The sequence below is a fragment of the Scardinius erythrophthalmus genome (assembly GCF_964197995.2).
Source record: "Scardinius erythrophthalmus genome assembly, chromosome: 1".
Taxonomy (NCBI): Eukaryota; Metazoa; Chordata; class Actinopteri; order Cypriniformes; family Leuciscidae; genus Scardinius; species Scardinius erythrophthalmus.
In genome coordinates this window covers 25,319,283-25,338,063 of record NC_138221.1, presented here as the reverse complement: position 1 = coordinate 25,338,063, position 18,781 = coordinate 25,319,283, and the positions used below count along the sequence as shown (strand labels likewise).

Genomic DNA, 18,781 nt, shown 5'->3' with positions numbered 1-18,781 from the left:
GTGTAATCTGAACCAGGCAGGTAATAAACGTTTGACCTATCACGCAAAGAACCTATTAAAGTACTAAGACATGGGAACAGTTTAGCTAACATTCACATTTGAATATTTATCGCAAGTCATATCGTCAACGCAATATTAAACAATGTTATCGCACATCGCAGCTTTTCCTCATATCGTGCAGCCCTACTATAGATTCTATGTACTATGCAGGCTCGCCTCTGTTTAAAACTTATTCATTGTTAACCTACAAATGCTTTGTAATTTTATGATTCATAGTAATTTCCTTTTTCTCTTATTAGCCAACTGATGAGGAAGAGGTGGTGAAGGGGATGAATGTTGGACTCTTGGTGGTCACAGAGGAGAACACTGCAAACCTTCTCCCAAAGGAAATAATTGATGTGGCTGTGGTGTTAGAGGAGGAGATTGTGCTTGATGGCTTAAAGGACATGTCAAATGCCTTTGCTGTACTAATGGGGCTTCTTTATGCCCTGGATATCACTTACCCCAAAGAGGTCAAATATACATTTGAAGTACTCCAAAAAGTGCTCATGAAAATTGGTGGCGAGGCATGTTTGCGGAATAAGGAACAAACTGTTCAGTGTTTAGTGGAAGAGGATTTTACTCTCCCCTACTCACACTCACTGACATTCTGACTTGATGTTTTTATTCATCAACTTTGAAGACAAAATCTCAGAAACAAATGTAACTCTTTGCTAGCTCTAATGAAAAGGAGAAAATAATTTTGTTCAAAGATATGCAACTTCAATGTAAGTGTTTATTTTTTATATATGCCGCATCTTTCTCACCTTTTTTACCCCTGACCTGTTTTCATGACTGATAATTGAAGTAATCCATGTGACTCCTGTGGATTAAGCTCAAGTTTATTAAAGGGATAGTTCGCCTAAAAATGATATTTAGCCCATGATTTACTCACCCTCAAGCCGTTCGAGATGTATATGTCAATCTTTTTTCAGACTAACACATTTTCAGTTATTTTAGAAAATGTCTTAGATCTTTCAGTGGTTAGAATGTGAAGCAATGGGGTCCAGCTCGTTAAAGTCCGCAAATGTGCACGCATCCTTCACAAAAGTAATCCATCCGGCTCCAGGGGGATAAACGAAGGCCTTCTGAGGGTAATCCGTGCGGTTTTGTCGTAAAAATATACATATTTAAAACTTTATAAACGAAAATAACTCGCTTCCGGTCGCGGTCGACGCGCGTTCACGGAGATGGATGCTGGCATATGGCGTAGGAAGCGTCGTGACGTAGAACGAACGTAGAGTTTTGTTTTGCTCTGCTCTCTGGCTGCGCTGTCACGTTCGTTCTACGTCACGACGCTTCCATCTCCATGAACGCGCGCCGACCGCCACCGGAAGCCAGTTATTTTCGTTTATAAAGTTTTAAATATGTATATTTTTACGACAAAACCGCACGGATTACCCTCGGAAGGCCTTCGTTTATCCCCCTGGAGCCGGATGGATTACTTTTGTGAAGGATGCATGCACATTTGCGGACTTCAACGAGCTGGACCCCATTGCTTCACATTCTAACCACTGAAAGATCTAAGACATTTTCTAAAATAACTGAAAATGTGTTCGTCTGAAAAAAGATTGACATATACATCTCGAACGGCTTGAGGGTGAGTAAATCATGTCTTAAATATCATTTTTGGGCGAACTATCCCTTTAAGGGAGTGCTTTGTTTGCACAAAAAAAAATAAAAAAAATAAAATAAATTTTTGAATGTGCGTTGAAGATTGATAGATTAATATTTTGTAAATATTTTTATTTTTGCACTAAGCACTCACATCGCTTCATAAACTTGAGGTTAAACCACTGGAGTCACATGGATTACTTCAATGATGTCTTTATTACATTTCTGGGGCTTGTAAGTGGTAGTTGCATAGACTGTCAATAGATGGACAAAAAGCTCTCAGATTTCATTAAAAATATCTTAATTTGTGTTCCAAAGACGAATTAATGTCTTACAGGTTTGGAACGACATGAGGGTGAGTAATGACAAATTTAATTTTTGGGTGACTAACCCTTTAAATGCTGTTTGAGAAATGCTTTTTAATATTCGTTGAGATTTGTTATGAATAGTGGCCTGATATTTTGTGGTTTGCTTGTCAACAGTTTTCTCATTTCATTCACTTTATGAGGAGGTTGTACATACTCGCATACTCCATACTTGTATTGTTTTATTGAACAGACAAAATATTGTTTTGAGCAAATGATTTTCATGTGTAATGTTCATTAAATGGGTTTTTTGTTTTTAATTCTATTGCACTTAATTCAAGCTGATGTTAATGTCATCACACTGACATTTGTTTATTCTCACACATGCTTGACATTTATAGCAGCAGCCTGTATCCTGTTGCTTTAATGTTTTTTATTTTTTTTCAAACAGCAGTTAATTCTGTCATAGGCCTACTCATTTATACTAAGATATACTTGTCAGACAATTCAATGAATTAATATTTTTGTGAATGTTATAATAAATGTTAAAGTTATGGTTTATTTGTGCTCTGTTATTCCAGAATTTGTTTTAACAAAAAAGCTTTTGTCATGTTAAATTGTGTTGAAGTTGGCTTAACTCATAATTTTAAGGCAACCGTGTAAACTTCTTAGTTAATTGTTACAACAAACTATATGTAGTTAAGATTACGTTGAGTTAACTTAAAATAGTTTGTTCATATAATATTGAATTAAGTTGAGTGAATTTAAATTTGTAAGTTAACTTAATCCCTTTGATTGCTTGAATAAGTTGATACAATATTTAATCCTAAATTATGACAAAAAAAAAGTTAAGTTAAAAAATAATCTTTGATTCAAATAACAAAATAATAGTTGAAACAACAAAATCACTTGTTGTAAAAACTCACATTTTTAGTTTCAATGAACTCAAAATTTTAAGGCAACCAGGTAACTTACTTTTTTTTGTCAAACAAACAAATCATTTTTTACAGTGAATTAATCGTGAGGAAGTCATTCAAATATTTAAAAACACAACAGACAGACGAGTACTGCTTTAAATGCAGGTGATTTATTTAATAAGTAATTGCATTTAAACTATGGAAAAAATACATTTGATTGTTATTTGAAGTAATAAGTCTTTCTTTTCTTTTTTTAGTGCCCTTTTTGGTCCTTTTTTCAGTTTTGACAATATGGGACCTTTAAATCTATTTAAATCTCTTCTTAAATAAAGACAAGACTGAGTTTATTGTTTTCGGCTCAAATGAGAATTCTCAGTGTATAAGCCCTGATTTAGAGAGTCTGTCCGTTTTTAGATCCTCAAGGGTTCGGAACTTAGGTGAATAATTAGATTAGGTGAATAAGTAGATAATGGGTTAGCGAGGCCAAGCTCTAGTCCCTGGAGTACTTTTACTCTAGTCCCTGGAGTAAGATTTTACTTTTAGGTTCTGTACAGATTACAGGACAGTGAATGCTGTTATTCCACCCGACTTCTATCCAATGCCAAGAATCGAGGACTGTATACTGTAGATAACGTTGGTTCAGCAAAGTATGTCACTAAACTGGACCTACTAAGGTGCTATTGGCAGGTTTCTTTAACACCCAGAGCCTCCGATCTCTCAGCCTTTGTGACTCCTGATTAATTTTTACAGTACTCTGTAATGACGTTTGGGATGAGAAATGCTCCCTTTATGTTCCAGCGGCTAGTAAATGTGGTCCTAGCTGATGTGCTAAATTGTAATGCCATTACCATGATGTGGTAATTTACTCTCCTGATTGGTTACATCACGTCAATATTCTTAGGGAAGTTTTACTTGTCTTGCAGGAACTAGTTTGACTAATGGGAATGTAACAATATTCTGTGTAGTTAATTAGCACCTAAATACATTTTTTGACTTGTTGCAGTGTGATCCAGGCAGATAAGAAATGATATCAAAGAAAATTGGAATATAAGGAAAAACATTTTAATAAACAAAAGTAAACTGAATGTAACAATTACAAGTCTGATAAGAATAATAATGTAAAAACAAGTAACAGAATCAAGTAAAAATAAAAGGTTCAGTAGGAAATAAACTTGGAAATGAAATAAACGCATTAATCTAAGTACTACTTTTAAAATATGACTAAGTATTGTATCTACAGTAAGTGATGAAATATGAAGTATAGTAAAATAAGTAATGTAAGGAAGTAAGGTCTATGCAGAATGCATGATGTCTTAAGTATTGCTATGCATGGAACAGCAAAAAAAAATTGCTATGCAATAGACATTTTATAGGTTGTGTCTACATGACTATAAGGTTCTGGAAAGTACCTAGGCTTTCCAGTACCTAGTTGCAAAATGTTTAAGATATTTAAAGACCTATTTAGCACTTTTTTGGGGGCCAAAAAGCTTTCTTGTAGACACTCGAGAGCAAAGTGCACCCCTCAGGTCAGGTCACTATATTCTTGCTCATCACACAGGAACCCCCAGTGAGCTATTGTTGTTTCAACACCACTTGGGATGTTCATTTAACTGATGAATGTAATAGAAACCCATTTATGACTGTGATTTGAGGAGAATCTTGAAGGAGATGTTAGAGTCTCACTCTTTATTTTGAGCCATTAGATGTATTTATCCAAACTTTCAACAGCATCCTGTTTAGAGTATTTTCTCCATTCATCTGGTATCTCACCACTCTCCTCAAATGTTTTATTGTAGTATTTCTCCAGATCTTTCTGGAATCTGCAGACAAACCACTTCCAGTAGGGCACCTCAGTGAGATCAGGGGTGATGCTCCAGTCTGCATAAACTCCCCCTGCTGTTCTGCAATCTCTACAAGGGAAACTTCCATCTGGTGTATAAAAATACTGATCACTTGCCACTAAATTTGTACAAATATCAGCACAGAGATTCTTTGTTGAATGGGAACATGTGCCATTAATTCCTCTCACTCTGTGGAAAGGAACACTGTGATCTCCATGATGGTTTTCTATGATGTTGCAGCAGACTGCTTTACAGAACGGACACTGAACCCAACAGCACTGACAGAGGTGATCAGTCAGAAGCTCACCTGGTCTGAACTTATAGTCCAGATTTGCTGGAAAAGTCTTTCCGTTCAATCTACTGCTGATATCAGACATTATTGCAGGAAGTTCTTTTCTTATCACATCTTCTAGGAGGTTGAAATCATAAACATCATGTTTCACTGCTCTGAGGTCTTTTTCAGAGAAGATCAGCTCATCTGAGAGCTGCTGTGTGAAACTCCTCAACCACAAACCAACATCTCCTCTGTTCACTTGAACATGTTCAGTAGATTCATGTGCTGCTTTCATGATTTTCTGCTGCAGGAGTTTAATGTTCTCCTTCATCTTGGGTAAAACACTAACACTGAACTTATCAGTGATGTACCGACTGACTTCATCTCTGATGAAACTCTTGAAGTGCTCTCTGGGATTTTCAACATAGTTCATGTATTTGTCAAAATCCTCCTCTTCTGCCAGTGTCTTCAGGATGTGTTTCTCCAGATTTGATCTGTTTCCATTCAGTGATTCACAGTTTTTAATAATTTCATCTGCCAGATCTTTGGCAGTCTTCTTATAGACATTCTGCTCAATGGGCACTTTAAGTTTCTGACAGATAATCTCACCAAAAATAACAGCTGATGTTGTTCCATGACAGTATTTCTGAAAAATACTGTAGTATTGTTCTCTCTTTTTAACACATATTGTTTCCCTGAACAGTGTGTGTTGGTCAATGATCATCTTAATTGCTCTCTTACAGATGGAATAAACCAAATCCACAAAGAATTCATTCTTGAACTCATATTTCTCTGATCCTTCCTGATGTTCTGTTACTTTTCTCTTGATGTAATCTGTAAGTAGTTGAATGCAGCTGATGTTGTAGCCCATCTTTGAAATATTAAATGATTCAATCATTCTGTCTGTCTGCTGAATGACATCTGTGACTAATGATCTTATTTGTGTTTCATCCTCTTTAGAGAGACTGTGACTAAATGTCTCTTTAGCTGACCTGTAGGCATTTGTGAAAGATCCTGTAAATCCACTGGTTTTCTTTAACTGTACATAATCTGCATAACTGGTCACACAGAAAATATCCTTCCTCTTCCTCTTCCTTACAGGAGCACTTTCATATACATCACTGAGGATCTCTCTCACATCTGTCTTTATGTCAATCTCTCTGATTGCATGAGTGTCTCTGATTATCTTCTTCCAGAATAAATCAAACTTTTTCTTCAGTGTTTGTTCATCATTTGTTTTGTCTTTGAGTTTTAAGGCAAGTTCTTTGCTCTTTTCATAGAGAGTGTTTTCAAGATGTTTCCTCTGAGATTCAATGGTTTTCTTCAGGTCTCGCTGCTGAATAATCCCATTTAATTTTTTCTCTGTTTCTCCCACAATGTTTTCCTGAATCTCTTTTATTTTAATTTCAAATGATGATTTCCACTGAATCAGTATTTCTGCATCTGTGTCTTTCTCAAAGAATTCTGACATTGATTTCTCCACTTGTTCACTTGTCTTCTTTAGTTCTGTTTGTAGATCAGTTTCCTCAACCTCATAAAATGCTCTATTTTCTATTTTGTTGTGTAGTTTGTTCTCAGTTTCAATCATGGCACTGTGAAGAGTCCAGGACCACTTGCTGTATTTTGTCTCCAGTTTCCTATAGGCTGAAATCTCCAGAGAATTTCTGAAGCTGAAGATGAATCGTTCATTCAGTAAAGCCTCCCAGAGATCTTTAATACGATCTTTTAAGTCTATCAGCATTGTTCCGTGTGACTTTGAAGCATGAGACATAATAGTTTTCTTTAGTTCTTGAATATTCTCACAGTACTTTGGGTTTGGTGGTGCCATCGGTGGGCTGCCCTCCCAGAGCTGAGCAAAATACTTCACATCATTCTGAACATCAAATCTAATGACATCGCTGAAACATTCTGCATCACAGTCTTGCTCTTTAGCAGCGAGTTTTGTCATCTCATCCAGTTTCTCCTCAAATCGTCTCCTTCCCTCCTCATTTTTCTCGCCAACTGTGACGTCTGAAACGTTCTGATGCACAAACATACAGCTGGGATTCAGTCTGACCTTCTTCATCCTCATGAGGACCTGAACAACAATCTGAAGAATGTCCTGCATCTCAGATGGGTTTTCTCCAAAGATGTTGATCAAGGTCAGGTTTGCAAGACCAACAACAAATGTGGCCAATTCATTGTCATGATGTCTTGTTGATCTTCCAGCCAGTTCTAGAGCTCGAAGACCCTCAGTGTCAACAACAAGAATATAGTCAAAGTTCATCTGTGTTTTCATCTCGTCTGAGACTTTGACCAGCTGCACGAAAGCTCCTCTGGTGCACCTGCCAGCACTGACGGCAAACTGGAGTCCAAACATGGCATTCAGCATGGTGGATTTCCCAGAGCTCTGAAGCCCTAAAACTGACAGCACAAAGACTCTCTGGTCTCCCAGTTTCTGGATGAGTTTATCTAGAACAGCAGAGATCCAGATCACAGGAACATGAGCAGCATCTCCATCCATCAGCTCCAGTGGAAATCCAGAGATCATCATCTCTGCTGCAAGACTCGGGAGAGAAGAGAAGTCAAACTGCAGATCTTTCTTGTTCTTCTTCACAGATGAACATGATTCATAGATCTGTCCAATCTCCCTCATGATGTGCTCCAAACCAAATGTTGCTGCTTGAAGTTCCTCAGATATTCTCTCAAGGTCAGTTTGTTCAGCTTTGATCTGCTCAGAAAGATCAGCTGATGTATGTTCATCCAGCAGGATTCCAAGCCATTTGATGAAAAATATATTCTCATGTTGAGTATGCAAGTTCATTTGTTTTATAAAGACTTTAATAAACACACGGATGTCAAATTCATGCTGCTGTTCACGGATTTCCTGCATTTCAGTTTGTTTTCTACTGAGGTCCATTTTTGCCTCATCTCCTTGAGGTCGATGTAGTTCTTTGTTCTTCTGACTCCACTGATGCCACAGTTTCCCCTGATGAGGCAGAAATGATTCTTTGATTTCTGTTAGATCTTTCTTCTCCAGTAAACTCATCATCTGCTGTGCTGTTTCTCTTCCTCTCCTGCAGTCTTCATCATCTTCCTCATCTACTCTGATGTCTGAGTGTTTAGACACATCTTCAAGTCTGAAAGAGGAAGATGATTCTGAAAGACAGTCATTTATAACTCTTCTGAGTTCTTCAGATACTTCTGACTGATTTCTGTCTTTCAGACCAATTTTGAATTTCCCTTGCTTTGTCTTACGTACAGTAGAATCATCCTCAGTAAAAAGAAAAATTAGTGGCTTTTGGTCCTTGTACAGGTTTTGGATTATTGCTGCACTTTTGTCATGCCTGTCCAGTCGTGGTAGGAGAACAACATTGACTGAGGCCATTTCAGTGAGGATCTGCAGCTGTTTCTCATGATCTCCTGCATCACCGTGTAGATTACAGAATGCAACACAGTCCGTGAATTTATCATCATATGATCCAGAGGGGCAGAACCAGGCGATCTCCACCACTCCATCCATCAGGACTCTGGTTCTGCTGCTGCCTGGGCAATTCCTGTGGAAGAATGTGTTGTGTTTCTCATTGATCAGACTGTTCATCAGATGAGACTTCGATGAAGACACAGAGCCAAACCTGAAGAAAGACACCATTGGAGTTTGTGCATTGTAGATCGGATGGGTTTGACTGATTATGTCATTGTTGGAGTTTTTCATGTTCCAGCTCTTGTTGATTTGTCTGAATGTCCAGAGAGGAAACTCAATCTGGTGTGTGTCTGGATCAGGGACAAGCAGAGGCAGAGCATACTGACACTGGGACAGTTTAGTGACCATCAGCTGCTTCAGGAAACCATCAGCACAATGGAACACAGCCATCTGGATATCCATCGGGTGAATGCGATCAGATTGGCTTGTTCCTTTGTTAGACAAAGATGTGTCATGAAAAACATCACTCTTGTCTTCAGATGTGTTATTGTTTCTTTGTTGAGTGTCCTCATTGTTCTCTTTAGTTTTAATATATCTTGCTCTGTAGTTCATCATCAGTAGTTTTTGTATGAACGTCTGAACCAGCTCCTCTTCAGCACAAGACTCATTAGACTGTAATGAATGTGCAGGTGTTAACTGAAGAACATCTGCAGCTCTCAGTTTATTGTGACAGTTGCCTTCAAGATGAAGTTTGTGAAACAGATTATCCATTTGTTTAGTGTCTTCCTGTTGTAGGTGTTGATCTGCTCTGACTTCTGCTGTTCCAATGTTCTTTTTTTCTTCCTTTTTAATAGAGAATAATACAATAATTTAAAACCATGATCCATTATTATTATTATTATTATTATTATTATTATTACTACCAAGGGTGTGCCTGAAGCTGAATACCTTATTCGGAAAGGCACGGATAATGGCTTCAAAACGAATAACGGATAATGAATAATTCTGCTGAATAATATTCGTCTGAGGCTGACACAGTCACTCATCATGTTTAAAGGATAACAGGCGAGCCGGGGGAAAGCATGATATTATACATAAACCTCTAAAATCACTATGCAATAATGAATGTGTGAAGTGAATGAGTAAACACTATAAATGAAATGAGCACAGATCAAAGTCACGCATTGCTGTTGCCTCTCCATCCGCCTGTCTCTCAGAAATCAGAGCTTGGCAAGAGTAAATCAACTAAAATACTACATTATATATATTTTTTTACACATGTTTAACTATTTTATTTGTATATTTAAATTATTTAAACCTTATACGATATGATTCACAAATGAATGGAATAAGTTAAGCAAGATCTCAAATCAAAAAGCCACGTTTTGTCTCTCAGAAGAGAGAGTTTCCCTCTCTCAGAAACCAAACGCTCACTGTCAAGAGTTGCCTAATTTTCCACTAAGTCACACATACATTTTCTACTACTTGATATGTCTAAATAAATGTTTTAAACTTTGTCTGATATGATAGGCTACATATTTCTCTGTCTCACTCTCTCTTGGAGATGGAAAGTATATTCTTTATAATTTGTTCAGCTTTGCTTTTGTATGCATAGATAATAGTAATAGTTTTTCTTTTCTTTCTTTCAGCTTCCATGTTTTCTAATCACCTTTTTATAGAGTCAGACTCTTATTTGCGGTTCTCTTATTTAACATTTATTAACATTTATTATTACTGTTTTAATTAGAACTTTTTAAATCACGAAAGGTGATTGACCTCAGGTCGCCTGAAGCACAACCGCATTACGCCTCAAAGAATTGCCTATGTGAGACTGTCGATTAGAAGATATTTAAATAAATGTTATAATCATAATAAAAACAATATTATTTTATCAGTTATACAATATTTGTTTAGTGATAACTATGAAGAAAACAGAGGCTGTAAATCCAATGGCATAATAGTCTTCTCAAGTAATTGTACTTCCAGGTAAAGCCTTGCTCACTTACGGTTTTATCCGAATACAGATACAAATAATTTTGAGATTGTTACAGATACAGATACAGATATTGGCTCTGCTGCACACCTCTAATTATTACATTTCTTTTATTCATTGTTTATGTCACGGAACGCACGACAACGCCTCCTCCTGGTTTCACTAGGTCCCTCTCTCCTGCATACTAGGACTGCATTTCCCATTATCCTTCGTGCTCGTTATTCCCTCATCACCTCATTATGATTTCATCAGTTTCACCTGTGCACCCTCAGCTCCCCTTTATCTGGACTGTTTTGGGGTGCGTTTCCCGAAAGCATCGTTGGCCAACTATGGTCGCAAGTTCATCGCAATGTCCATTGAACTCTATTGGTAACGACGGAACTTGCGACCATAGTTGGCCAACGATGCTTTCGGGAAACGCACCCCTGTTCTGTTCTCATTTGTGAAGTCTTGTTTTACCAAACCTCTTTCTCAGTTTGTATCTCTTGCAACTCAGTGTTTTGGCTTTATCTGGTGTATTTGAACTTGGACTCTGAACTCGTTTGTGAACCTTTGCTGCCTGCCTCTGACTATTGCTTGTTTGACTACGATTCTGGATTGCACTTGACATCTACTGAGTTTCTGTCTTCTGGTTCTCAGTTTGGTATCTTCTTTAATAAATATCTGCAAATTGACCGTCTCTGCCTCTCCGTCACAGTTTACAATACTTATGACCTAAACTGTCATTTCATCTGGCCTTTCTTATATTTTAGAATCATTTCATCATAGTGAATATGAATCATGAGGAAAGTCTTTGGCAAACCTATGGTAAAATATGATTAAAGGGATACTCCACTTTTTTTGGAAATAGGCTCATTTTACAATTCTCCCAGAGTTAAACAGTTCATCCATTCAGCCGATCTCCGGGTCTTTCAGTACCACTTTTAGCATAGCTTAACAAAGGTCATTGAATCGGACAGGACCATTAGCATCTCTCTCAAAAAAATGACCAAAGAGTTTTGATATTTTTCCTATTTAAACCCTTCTGTAGTTACATCGTGTACTAAGACCGATGGAAAATGTAAAGTTGTGATTTTCTAGGCTGATATGCAGGGCTTGACATTAACACCCGCCAACCCGCCAAATGCGGGTGGATTTTGCTCGTGGCGGGTAACACAATCACTCCAACTAGCCACTTTGGCGGGTTGAATAATTGTAGTCTTTTCAAAAGGCATCTGAAATAAGTGTGACACCACGACACTAAAACTCCCATAGGGCTGTCAACGAATATTCTAAATTCGAATATATATTCGAATAGTTTTAAAAAAGAGAATTTCGAAGGTGAAAATGAATATTCGAATGTGAAAAAAAAAAAAAAAACGCCCGCGGTAGCAGATGCGCGGCTGTCTGCTTTGCGAGTGAGCGCGCTGCCTGAGGGATCAGGGACAGTAACAGGAAGAAGCGTTAACGTTTAAACAGAAACATTACTTAAGTGTAGGCTACTGTACTGACTGAATAGATATCGCATGAATAAGGTAGGTTAGATACAGCAGTTTCATGCACTGCAGGCTTCCACTGGTTTGATTATTTACCGTTTCACGTCAAGGAAAAGTTCCATGTTTACCACAGCACAGCTCGCTCGGAGCGTTCAATGTCGGTTCTATATACTGTAAAACTTCAATTCACTAGTTCACACTTACAAATAAGTCAGATAGAATAAATGCGTATTTGGCGTGCTGTCCGAGGAGAGGGCTCCGGGCTCAGTATTCGGCCCGAACCCAGAGTACTCCCCCCGTATTCCTGGCTGTGAAAGAACAAGCCAAGGGTGAGGAGTCGGGGTGGTGGAGGGATGCTGAAACTGTCAAGGAAGTTAGGTGAGTTGACAGAGAATATATATATGCTTCCTCTCATGCTGATAGGGTAGACATGGTAATTGTTTGATGAGATGATTGATAGATTGGTTGATTGATTGATTGATTATTTGAACGTGCTCCTCCCGAACTTTGTTTATAAAACATCATTTCACTAGTTCACACTTACAAATAAGTCAGATAGAATAAATGCGTATTTGGCGTGCTGTCCGAGGAGAGGGCTCCGGGCTCAGTATTCGGCCCGAACCCAGAGTACTCCCCCCAAAAGCTGCAAATAAATGCCGGACAGCCGCCATGATGTTGGTGACCCCCCCAAAAACTTGCAGAGTGCAAAGCTAACATGGCATCAGATGGGTGTGCCTCTAAGGTGGTAGGCTGGGGATGGTCATATGTGATGTACTTCTGCGGAAGCGGAGGAGAATGGAATAACCACTGCAGTGAAAGCAAGTTGATGGAGAACTAGCTCTAGAATTGACACTGCTGCGGCAGTGGATCAAACTTACTTGGCTTGCTATCCAACTAGCTGATAGCAAAGGACGGAAGAGTAGACACTGCTGCGGGGAACGGAGCTCCTGCAGTAGAGGAGGAGATGCTGCTGCTGCAGCAGTAGACCAAACTTGCTTTTCAAAAGGTTTAAAATATCCAAATTATTTGGACATAGGACTAAGCTCCTGCGGGAGCAGAGTAGATGACACTGCTGCGGCAGTGGACAAGTTTGGACGGAGTAATGGAGCTCCTGCGGGAGCGGAGTAGATGACACTGCTGCGGCAGTGGACCAAACTTGCTTTCAACTTGCTTTTAAATATCCAAAACAAATTTGGACATAGAACTGAGCTTCTGCGGGAGTGGAGTAGATGACACTGCTGCGGCAGTGGAGCAAGTTTGGACGGAGTAATGAAGCTCCTGCGGGAGTGGAGTAGATGACACTGCTGCGGCAGTGGACCAAACTTGCTTTCAACTTGCTTTTCAATATCCAAAACAATTTTGGACATAGAACTGAGATTCTGCGGGAGCGGAGTAGATGACACTGCTGCGGCAGTGGAGCAAGTTTGGACGGAGTAATGGAGCTCCTGAGGGAGCAGAGTAGATGACACTGCTGCGGCAGTGGAGCAAGTTTGGACGGAGTAACAGAGCTCCTGCGGGAGCGGAGTAGATGACACTGCTGCGGCAGTGGACTAAACTTGCTTTTCAGCTTGCTTTAAATATCCAAAACAATTTGGACATAGAACTGAGCTCCTGCAGGAGTGGAGTACATGACACTGTGGCAGTGGAACAAGTTTGGACGGAGTAACAGAGCTCCTGCGGGAGCGGAGTAGATGGCACTGCTGCGGCAGTGGACCAAAATTTGCTTTTCAACTTGCTTTTAAATATCCCAAACAATTTTGGACATAGAACTGAGCTCCTGCGGGAGCGGAGTAGATGACACTGCTGTGGCAGTGGACCAAACTTGCTTTCAATTTGCTTTTAAATATCCAAACTATTTTGGACAGAGTAAAGGAGCTCCTGCGGGAGCGGAGTAGATGACACTGCTGCGGCAGTTGAGCAAGTTTGGACGGAGCTCCTGAGGGAGCAAAGTAGCTGACACTGCTGCGGCAGTGGACAAGTTTAGACGGAGTAACGAAGCTCCTGCTGGAGTGAAGTAGATGATACTGCTGTGGAAGTGGAACAAGTTTAGACGGAGTGACGGTACTTCTGCGGTAGTGGAGTGGATTAGCTGTAGTAGAAGAACTTGATTGACTTGCTTTTAACAGACTGGAGAGCCATTTGGGTCAAGAAAGGGCTCTTGTTAGATGAAGAGGTGGTGCTGCTGTGGTGTTGGAAAAAACTTGCTTTCAAACTGTGATCTGAGGGGTGAGTGGGGCGGAGATCTGAGCTCCGGCTGGAGTGGAAATAGCATTGCTGTGGCAGAAAAGCGAGGTAGGGTGGGGAACGTGGCTCCTGCAGGAGTGGTTGTCTGTAGGGTTGGATGTAAGAAGAGTTGGCAAAATAATTAGCTGATGAGGGTTCGTTGGGCTTCTTTGATATGGAAGCGGTTTGAGCGGATGTAACTCTTGAAAGCTTCCGATGACCATCGGCCAAGTGATTGGATCTGCTGCTGAGAGAGGCCCTTTTGAGCAGCTGTGGTTGCTGCTCCTATGCGGAACGAATGGCTGAAGAAGTGTTCTGCTGGGATGCCTGAATGGAGCAAAATGGATTTTAGGTGTTTTTTTGGAACCAGAAACGTGTGACGGGATGGTTGGAGTCATCTGCGAAAAGTGGGTCGGAAGGTGATTTTGTCTGTGAATTTCTGAAAAGCAAGTAGGCTGAGAGAATTTGGTATGGTTGGATTGGTGATGAGATTGAAAAGGTATATGAAATGGTTTGATCTGTCTTACTCTGCTTTATGAAGTAGGAGATGGTTTCATTGTCTAGCACTGATAGATCTGTGATTGTGGGGTGGACTTTTGGGTTAAAGCTGGAAGTGATGGTGAGCCCTGAGCATCTGAGGAAACTGAAAAAAGCCACTATGAACATTGCGTCCAGTGTGCGGGCAGTGTTGGTGGAGTGGTAGCCTCGGCGGAGGGTGGAGATGCATATAGTAAGTATGTCTAACGTTATTGGTTGTCTGGCATCTGGGCGAGTAGGTTGGGTTATGAGGTTAATTGCTCACGGAAGAGATGAATTTTCAGTTGTCTTTTGAATGTTGCCAGGGATTCAGCATTCCGGATGAGGGTGGGGAGAGCATTCCACCAGCATGGAACTGTGAATGAGAATGTTCTGGAAAGTGATTTTGTGTCTCTCTGTGATGGAACCACGAGACGTCCCTCGTTGATCGACCGTAGGCTTCTGGTAGGGATGTAGGCTTGTAGGAGTGAGTAAAAGTAGGAGAGAGCTGAGCCTGTGATAGATCTGTGAGCAAGCGTCAATGCCTTGAACTTGATGCGAGAGGTAGCCAGTGCAGAGAGATGAACAGAGGAGTGACGTGGGCCCTTTGGGCTCGTTGAAGACAAGACAAGCTGCAGCGTTCTGAATCCTTTGTAGATGTTTAGTTGCACATGATGGAGGTCCAGCCAGAAGAGCATTGCAGTTCTTGATGCTGTTGAGATAGGATATGAATGAAGTGATGGCGAGCAGAGAAAATTGGGAAAAGGCAGGTTGTATGGGAAGTGGAAAGACTTATAAAGCTTCCATGCGGTTAAGTAGGATTGTAGGGTGCTGGGTGAAACGGCTTGAAGAATGGAATTAAGAGAGGCGTCAAGAAGTGGTTTCAATGGGTGGTTAATGTGGATATCAGCTCTGAAGTGAGGTACTGAGGTTGGGAATGGGTCCGTGTCTGGTGCCAGCAACCTGAATTTCTGGAAAGCAAAACGTGACCCGGGAACATGTTTTGCAGTTATGATGAACTGATCGCAGGCTGCAATCCAAATGAGACATCTTAGGAGAGGCATTACTGCAGGGGAAATTTGAGCGGCCTTGTTGATGCAATGCACGGTTGCTTCGTTGTTGCAGTGTACTATGATGCTGTTAGAGGACCATTCTTCACCCCACAGGAAAGCTGCTTCCACTAAAGGATACAACTCGAACAGCGCTGAGGATGTTAATGACTGCGGTGAGTCTAACAGCTGGGCGGGCCATGTAAACTTGAACCAACGGCCTTGGTAGAATCCCCCGAAACCGATAGAGGGAGCTGCGTCGGTGAACAGTTGGATATCCACAGGGAGAGAAATCAGATTTTTATAGAAAAAGGACAGGCCGTTCAATTATTTAAGGAAGGTTAGACAGAAACTAAGCTCCTGCGGGAGCCAATGGTCACATCACTGCTGCGGCAGTGGAGAACATTAGCTAGAGAAACTGAGCTCCTGCAGGAGCGTGAGGAGGCATCACTGCTGCGGCAGTGAAGTCAATGTTAGCCAGAGAAACTGGACTCCAGTGGGAGCAGAATGGACTGCTGTGACAGTGAAGGAGGTTAACCAGAGGAAAGGCAGAGACGGAGCTGCTGTGGGAGCGGAGGAGATGACACTGCTGTGGCAATGTGAGAAGCAAATGGGATTCTACGGGAACGGTGGGGAAAGGTGGATATGGTGAGCTTGTAGGTTTAGAGTTTAGAGGGCAGCCTTGCAGGATTATGCACATCTGAAGATTAAGTGGCCGAGCGAAGATAGCAGTTCGCGTTTAGGACAGTTTAAAAATTCTGAGAAGGTGGATAAAACCAGAAATATCATTTGATTTCCCCTTGTGCAGTGCAGCCTGGAAATGAACTGTATCCAAGTTAATGCCCAGAATTCAACGGATGTGGCTAGACCCATGGTTTATCCTGGGTGACTGGAATCCAAAGCTCACCAGAAACCGTGTGGGGCTGAGAGATCGATTGCTAAATTATTTTTATTTTATTTATTTTGAATGAATACATAAGCAGCCTAAATGGTTTATAACCTGATTTGATAACGCATCGATTTGATACTGTAGTTGTTATTTGATCATCAAACAGCAAAGTACAATCTGATTTAGATCGTTTGTTCCTTTATCTGTTGCTGGTTCATTTATTTAGTCAAGTTCAAAATAGACTCACTTATGGTAAAAGACAAAGAGCTTTCATAGAATTTTGCGCCTTGAATTTATCCAATTGTGTTTTAAAATCACTAAGGACTTCAAACTTTGCCGTGGAAACACACTGCTTGTGTGTATTTTATCAAAATTTCTCTTCATTTCTATGGGTCACATGACCTGCCGATTTTGTCCGTTCTGAATCAGATTTTTTTTTTTTTTATATGGTGAAGCTATGGTTTTAAATTACTTTAAAATAAAAATACAGCTGTGCTATAACGAAGTTTCTAAGCGATTTTGTAGATAAATTGCAAGACAGCGTTAACGATAGGATCTTAATTATTCTGTGTGCGTGCAATCTAATGTGCGAGCTATGTTCCTACGTGAGAGTTTAAGCCACAAGGAAGCAGCGCGTTAATGACGTCAAATAATTTGAACAGAAACCGTTTAAAACGTGTATTCCCCCGATCAAGATTAATATCCAGATGGCATAACTGTGCTTGATACTCGACTGAAGCGATGCGAAATTTAACCAGGGACGAAATGAGAAGGTTTTGAGCTGAGCACTCACGGAGTCGAGCCAGCGGGTCTAGAGTGTGAGCTGGCCGCCCGGGACTGAATCTGCGGCGCGGCTTACTGAGGGCCTGCTGCGGCGGCCTGGTCTTGGAGGAAGGCCCGTTTCTTCGTGTGAAGAGGGCGGCATTGCCCGAGACGCGAGTGTGGTGCTCGGCGGGCCTTATTGTCCATTTCTCTATGCAGGAATTATTGAATGGTCCGGTTTAGAGAAATTCGCGGAAGGAGATCGCGGATGTTTCGCCCGTGGTGGCGAGGACCCGTTTGTTTGGCCTGACGCCCGCGAGATAACACCAGAGGATTGCGGCAAAGATTCCTGAAGGACGAAAGATTCTTTATTGGACGGGAGAGCTCATTTCGGAAATGATAGGAAGGTAGGGCGAGGCCAAATGCTGAAACTGTCAAGGAAGTTAGGTGAGTTGACAGAGAATATATATATGCTTCCTCTCATGCTGATAGGGTAGACATGGTAATTGTTTGATGAGATGATTGATAGATTGGTTGATTGATTGATTGATTATTTGAACGTGCTCCTCCCGAACTTTGTTTATAAAACATCATTTAATGTTAATAATATTTGTTTCAATCACTGAATGAAGCCTGCTATATAAGAGTCGCGACCTTAAATTGCTTGCATAAAACTCTTGATCAGCACTCAACATTTGCTTATTGTTGTTGTACATTTAAACTGTTATGCACAGAGCGCGTGACGCCTCATTCGCGCCGCAAGACCTCCAGACGCGCGTAAACGCGTCTTTACACTCGCGCCAGACGCTCTATTCGCGTTTGGTGCTGAGGGTGAGGGCGAGAGAGAGAAAGAGTGCCTGCGAGTGAGCGAGCCAGAGTGAGTGAGGTCTGTGGTCTTGGCCATTAGTTGATTTACTTGTTTTCGTGTAGTAATACGTTGTCAAATATGTTTAAACTTAAATAAACTACCTATACAAGTAGTTATGTCTCTTTGTATTAATTTGTCCTGTTATTGACGTAATGCGCGTCATTGACAAAATGCGCAACCAGATGTTCGAATAGTTCGAATATAAGCTATGTGTTTTTTTTAGAGGGAATATTCGAAGGTCATTTTTGAGCAATTTTGACAGCCCTAATGAGTATTGTCGCTAGTGACCGACAACAAAGAATCGAAGAGACAGCCCAGCAAACACATTTACGTTGAGGCAACGTCTCTGGCACGTTGCATTTCTGCTATGGCAACGTCGCTGTATACGTGCTCGCAACATTGTAACAACGTAGAATTGTAAGACGTGACAGGGCTGTAGCAACGTTATTGCGCGACATTCAGCAACTGAGAGACGACGTTCTGACAATATTTTTATATGGTGTATTTTGTTAGATAATTATATACTTTTTATCGTTTATTGTTTATCTATATTATTTAATGGGGCTATCAACACCTGCAAGTGTAGCCTACACTTTGAAGAGTAAAAATGACA

General features: G+C 40.6%; 1 protein-coding gene across 1 annotated transcript; it reads right to left on the bottom strand.

The window, feature by feature from the left end:
• Positions 1-3,136: 3,136 nt before the first annotated feature.
• Positions 3,137-9,164, bottom strand: LOC308697230 (interferon-induced very large GTPase 1-like; the record flags this gene model as incomplete). The annotated part of the gene is made up of 1 exon (XM_081376388.1): positions 3,137-9,164. One exon carries the CDS (start codon positions 9,162-9,164, stop codon positions 4,575-4,577), a length of 4,590 nt encoding a protein of 1,529 aa, XP_081232514.1. The 3' UTR covers positions 3,137-4,574.
• Positions 9,165-18,781: the final 9,617 nt, after the last annotated feature.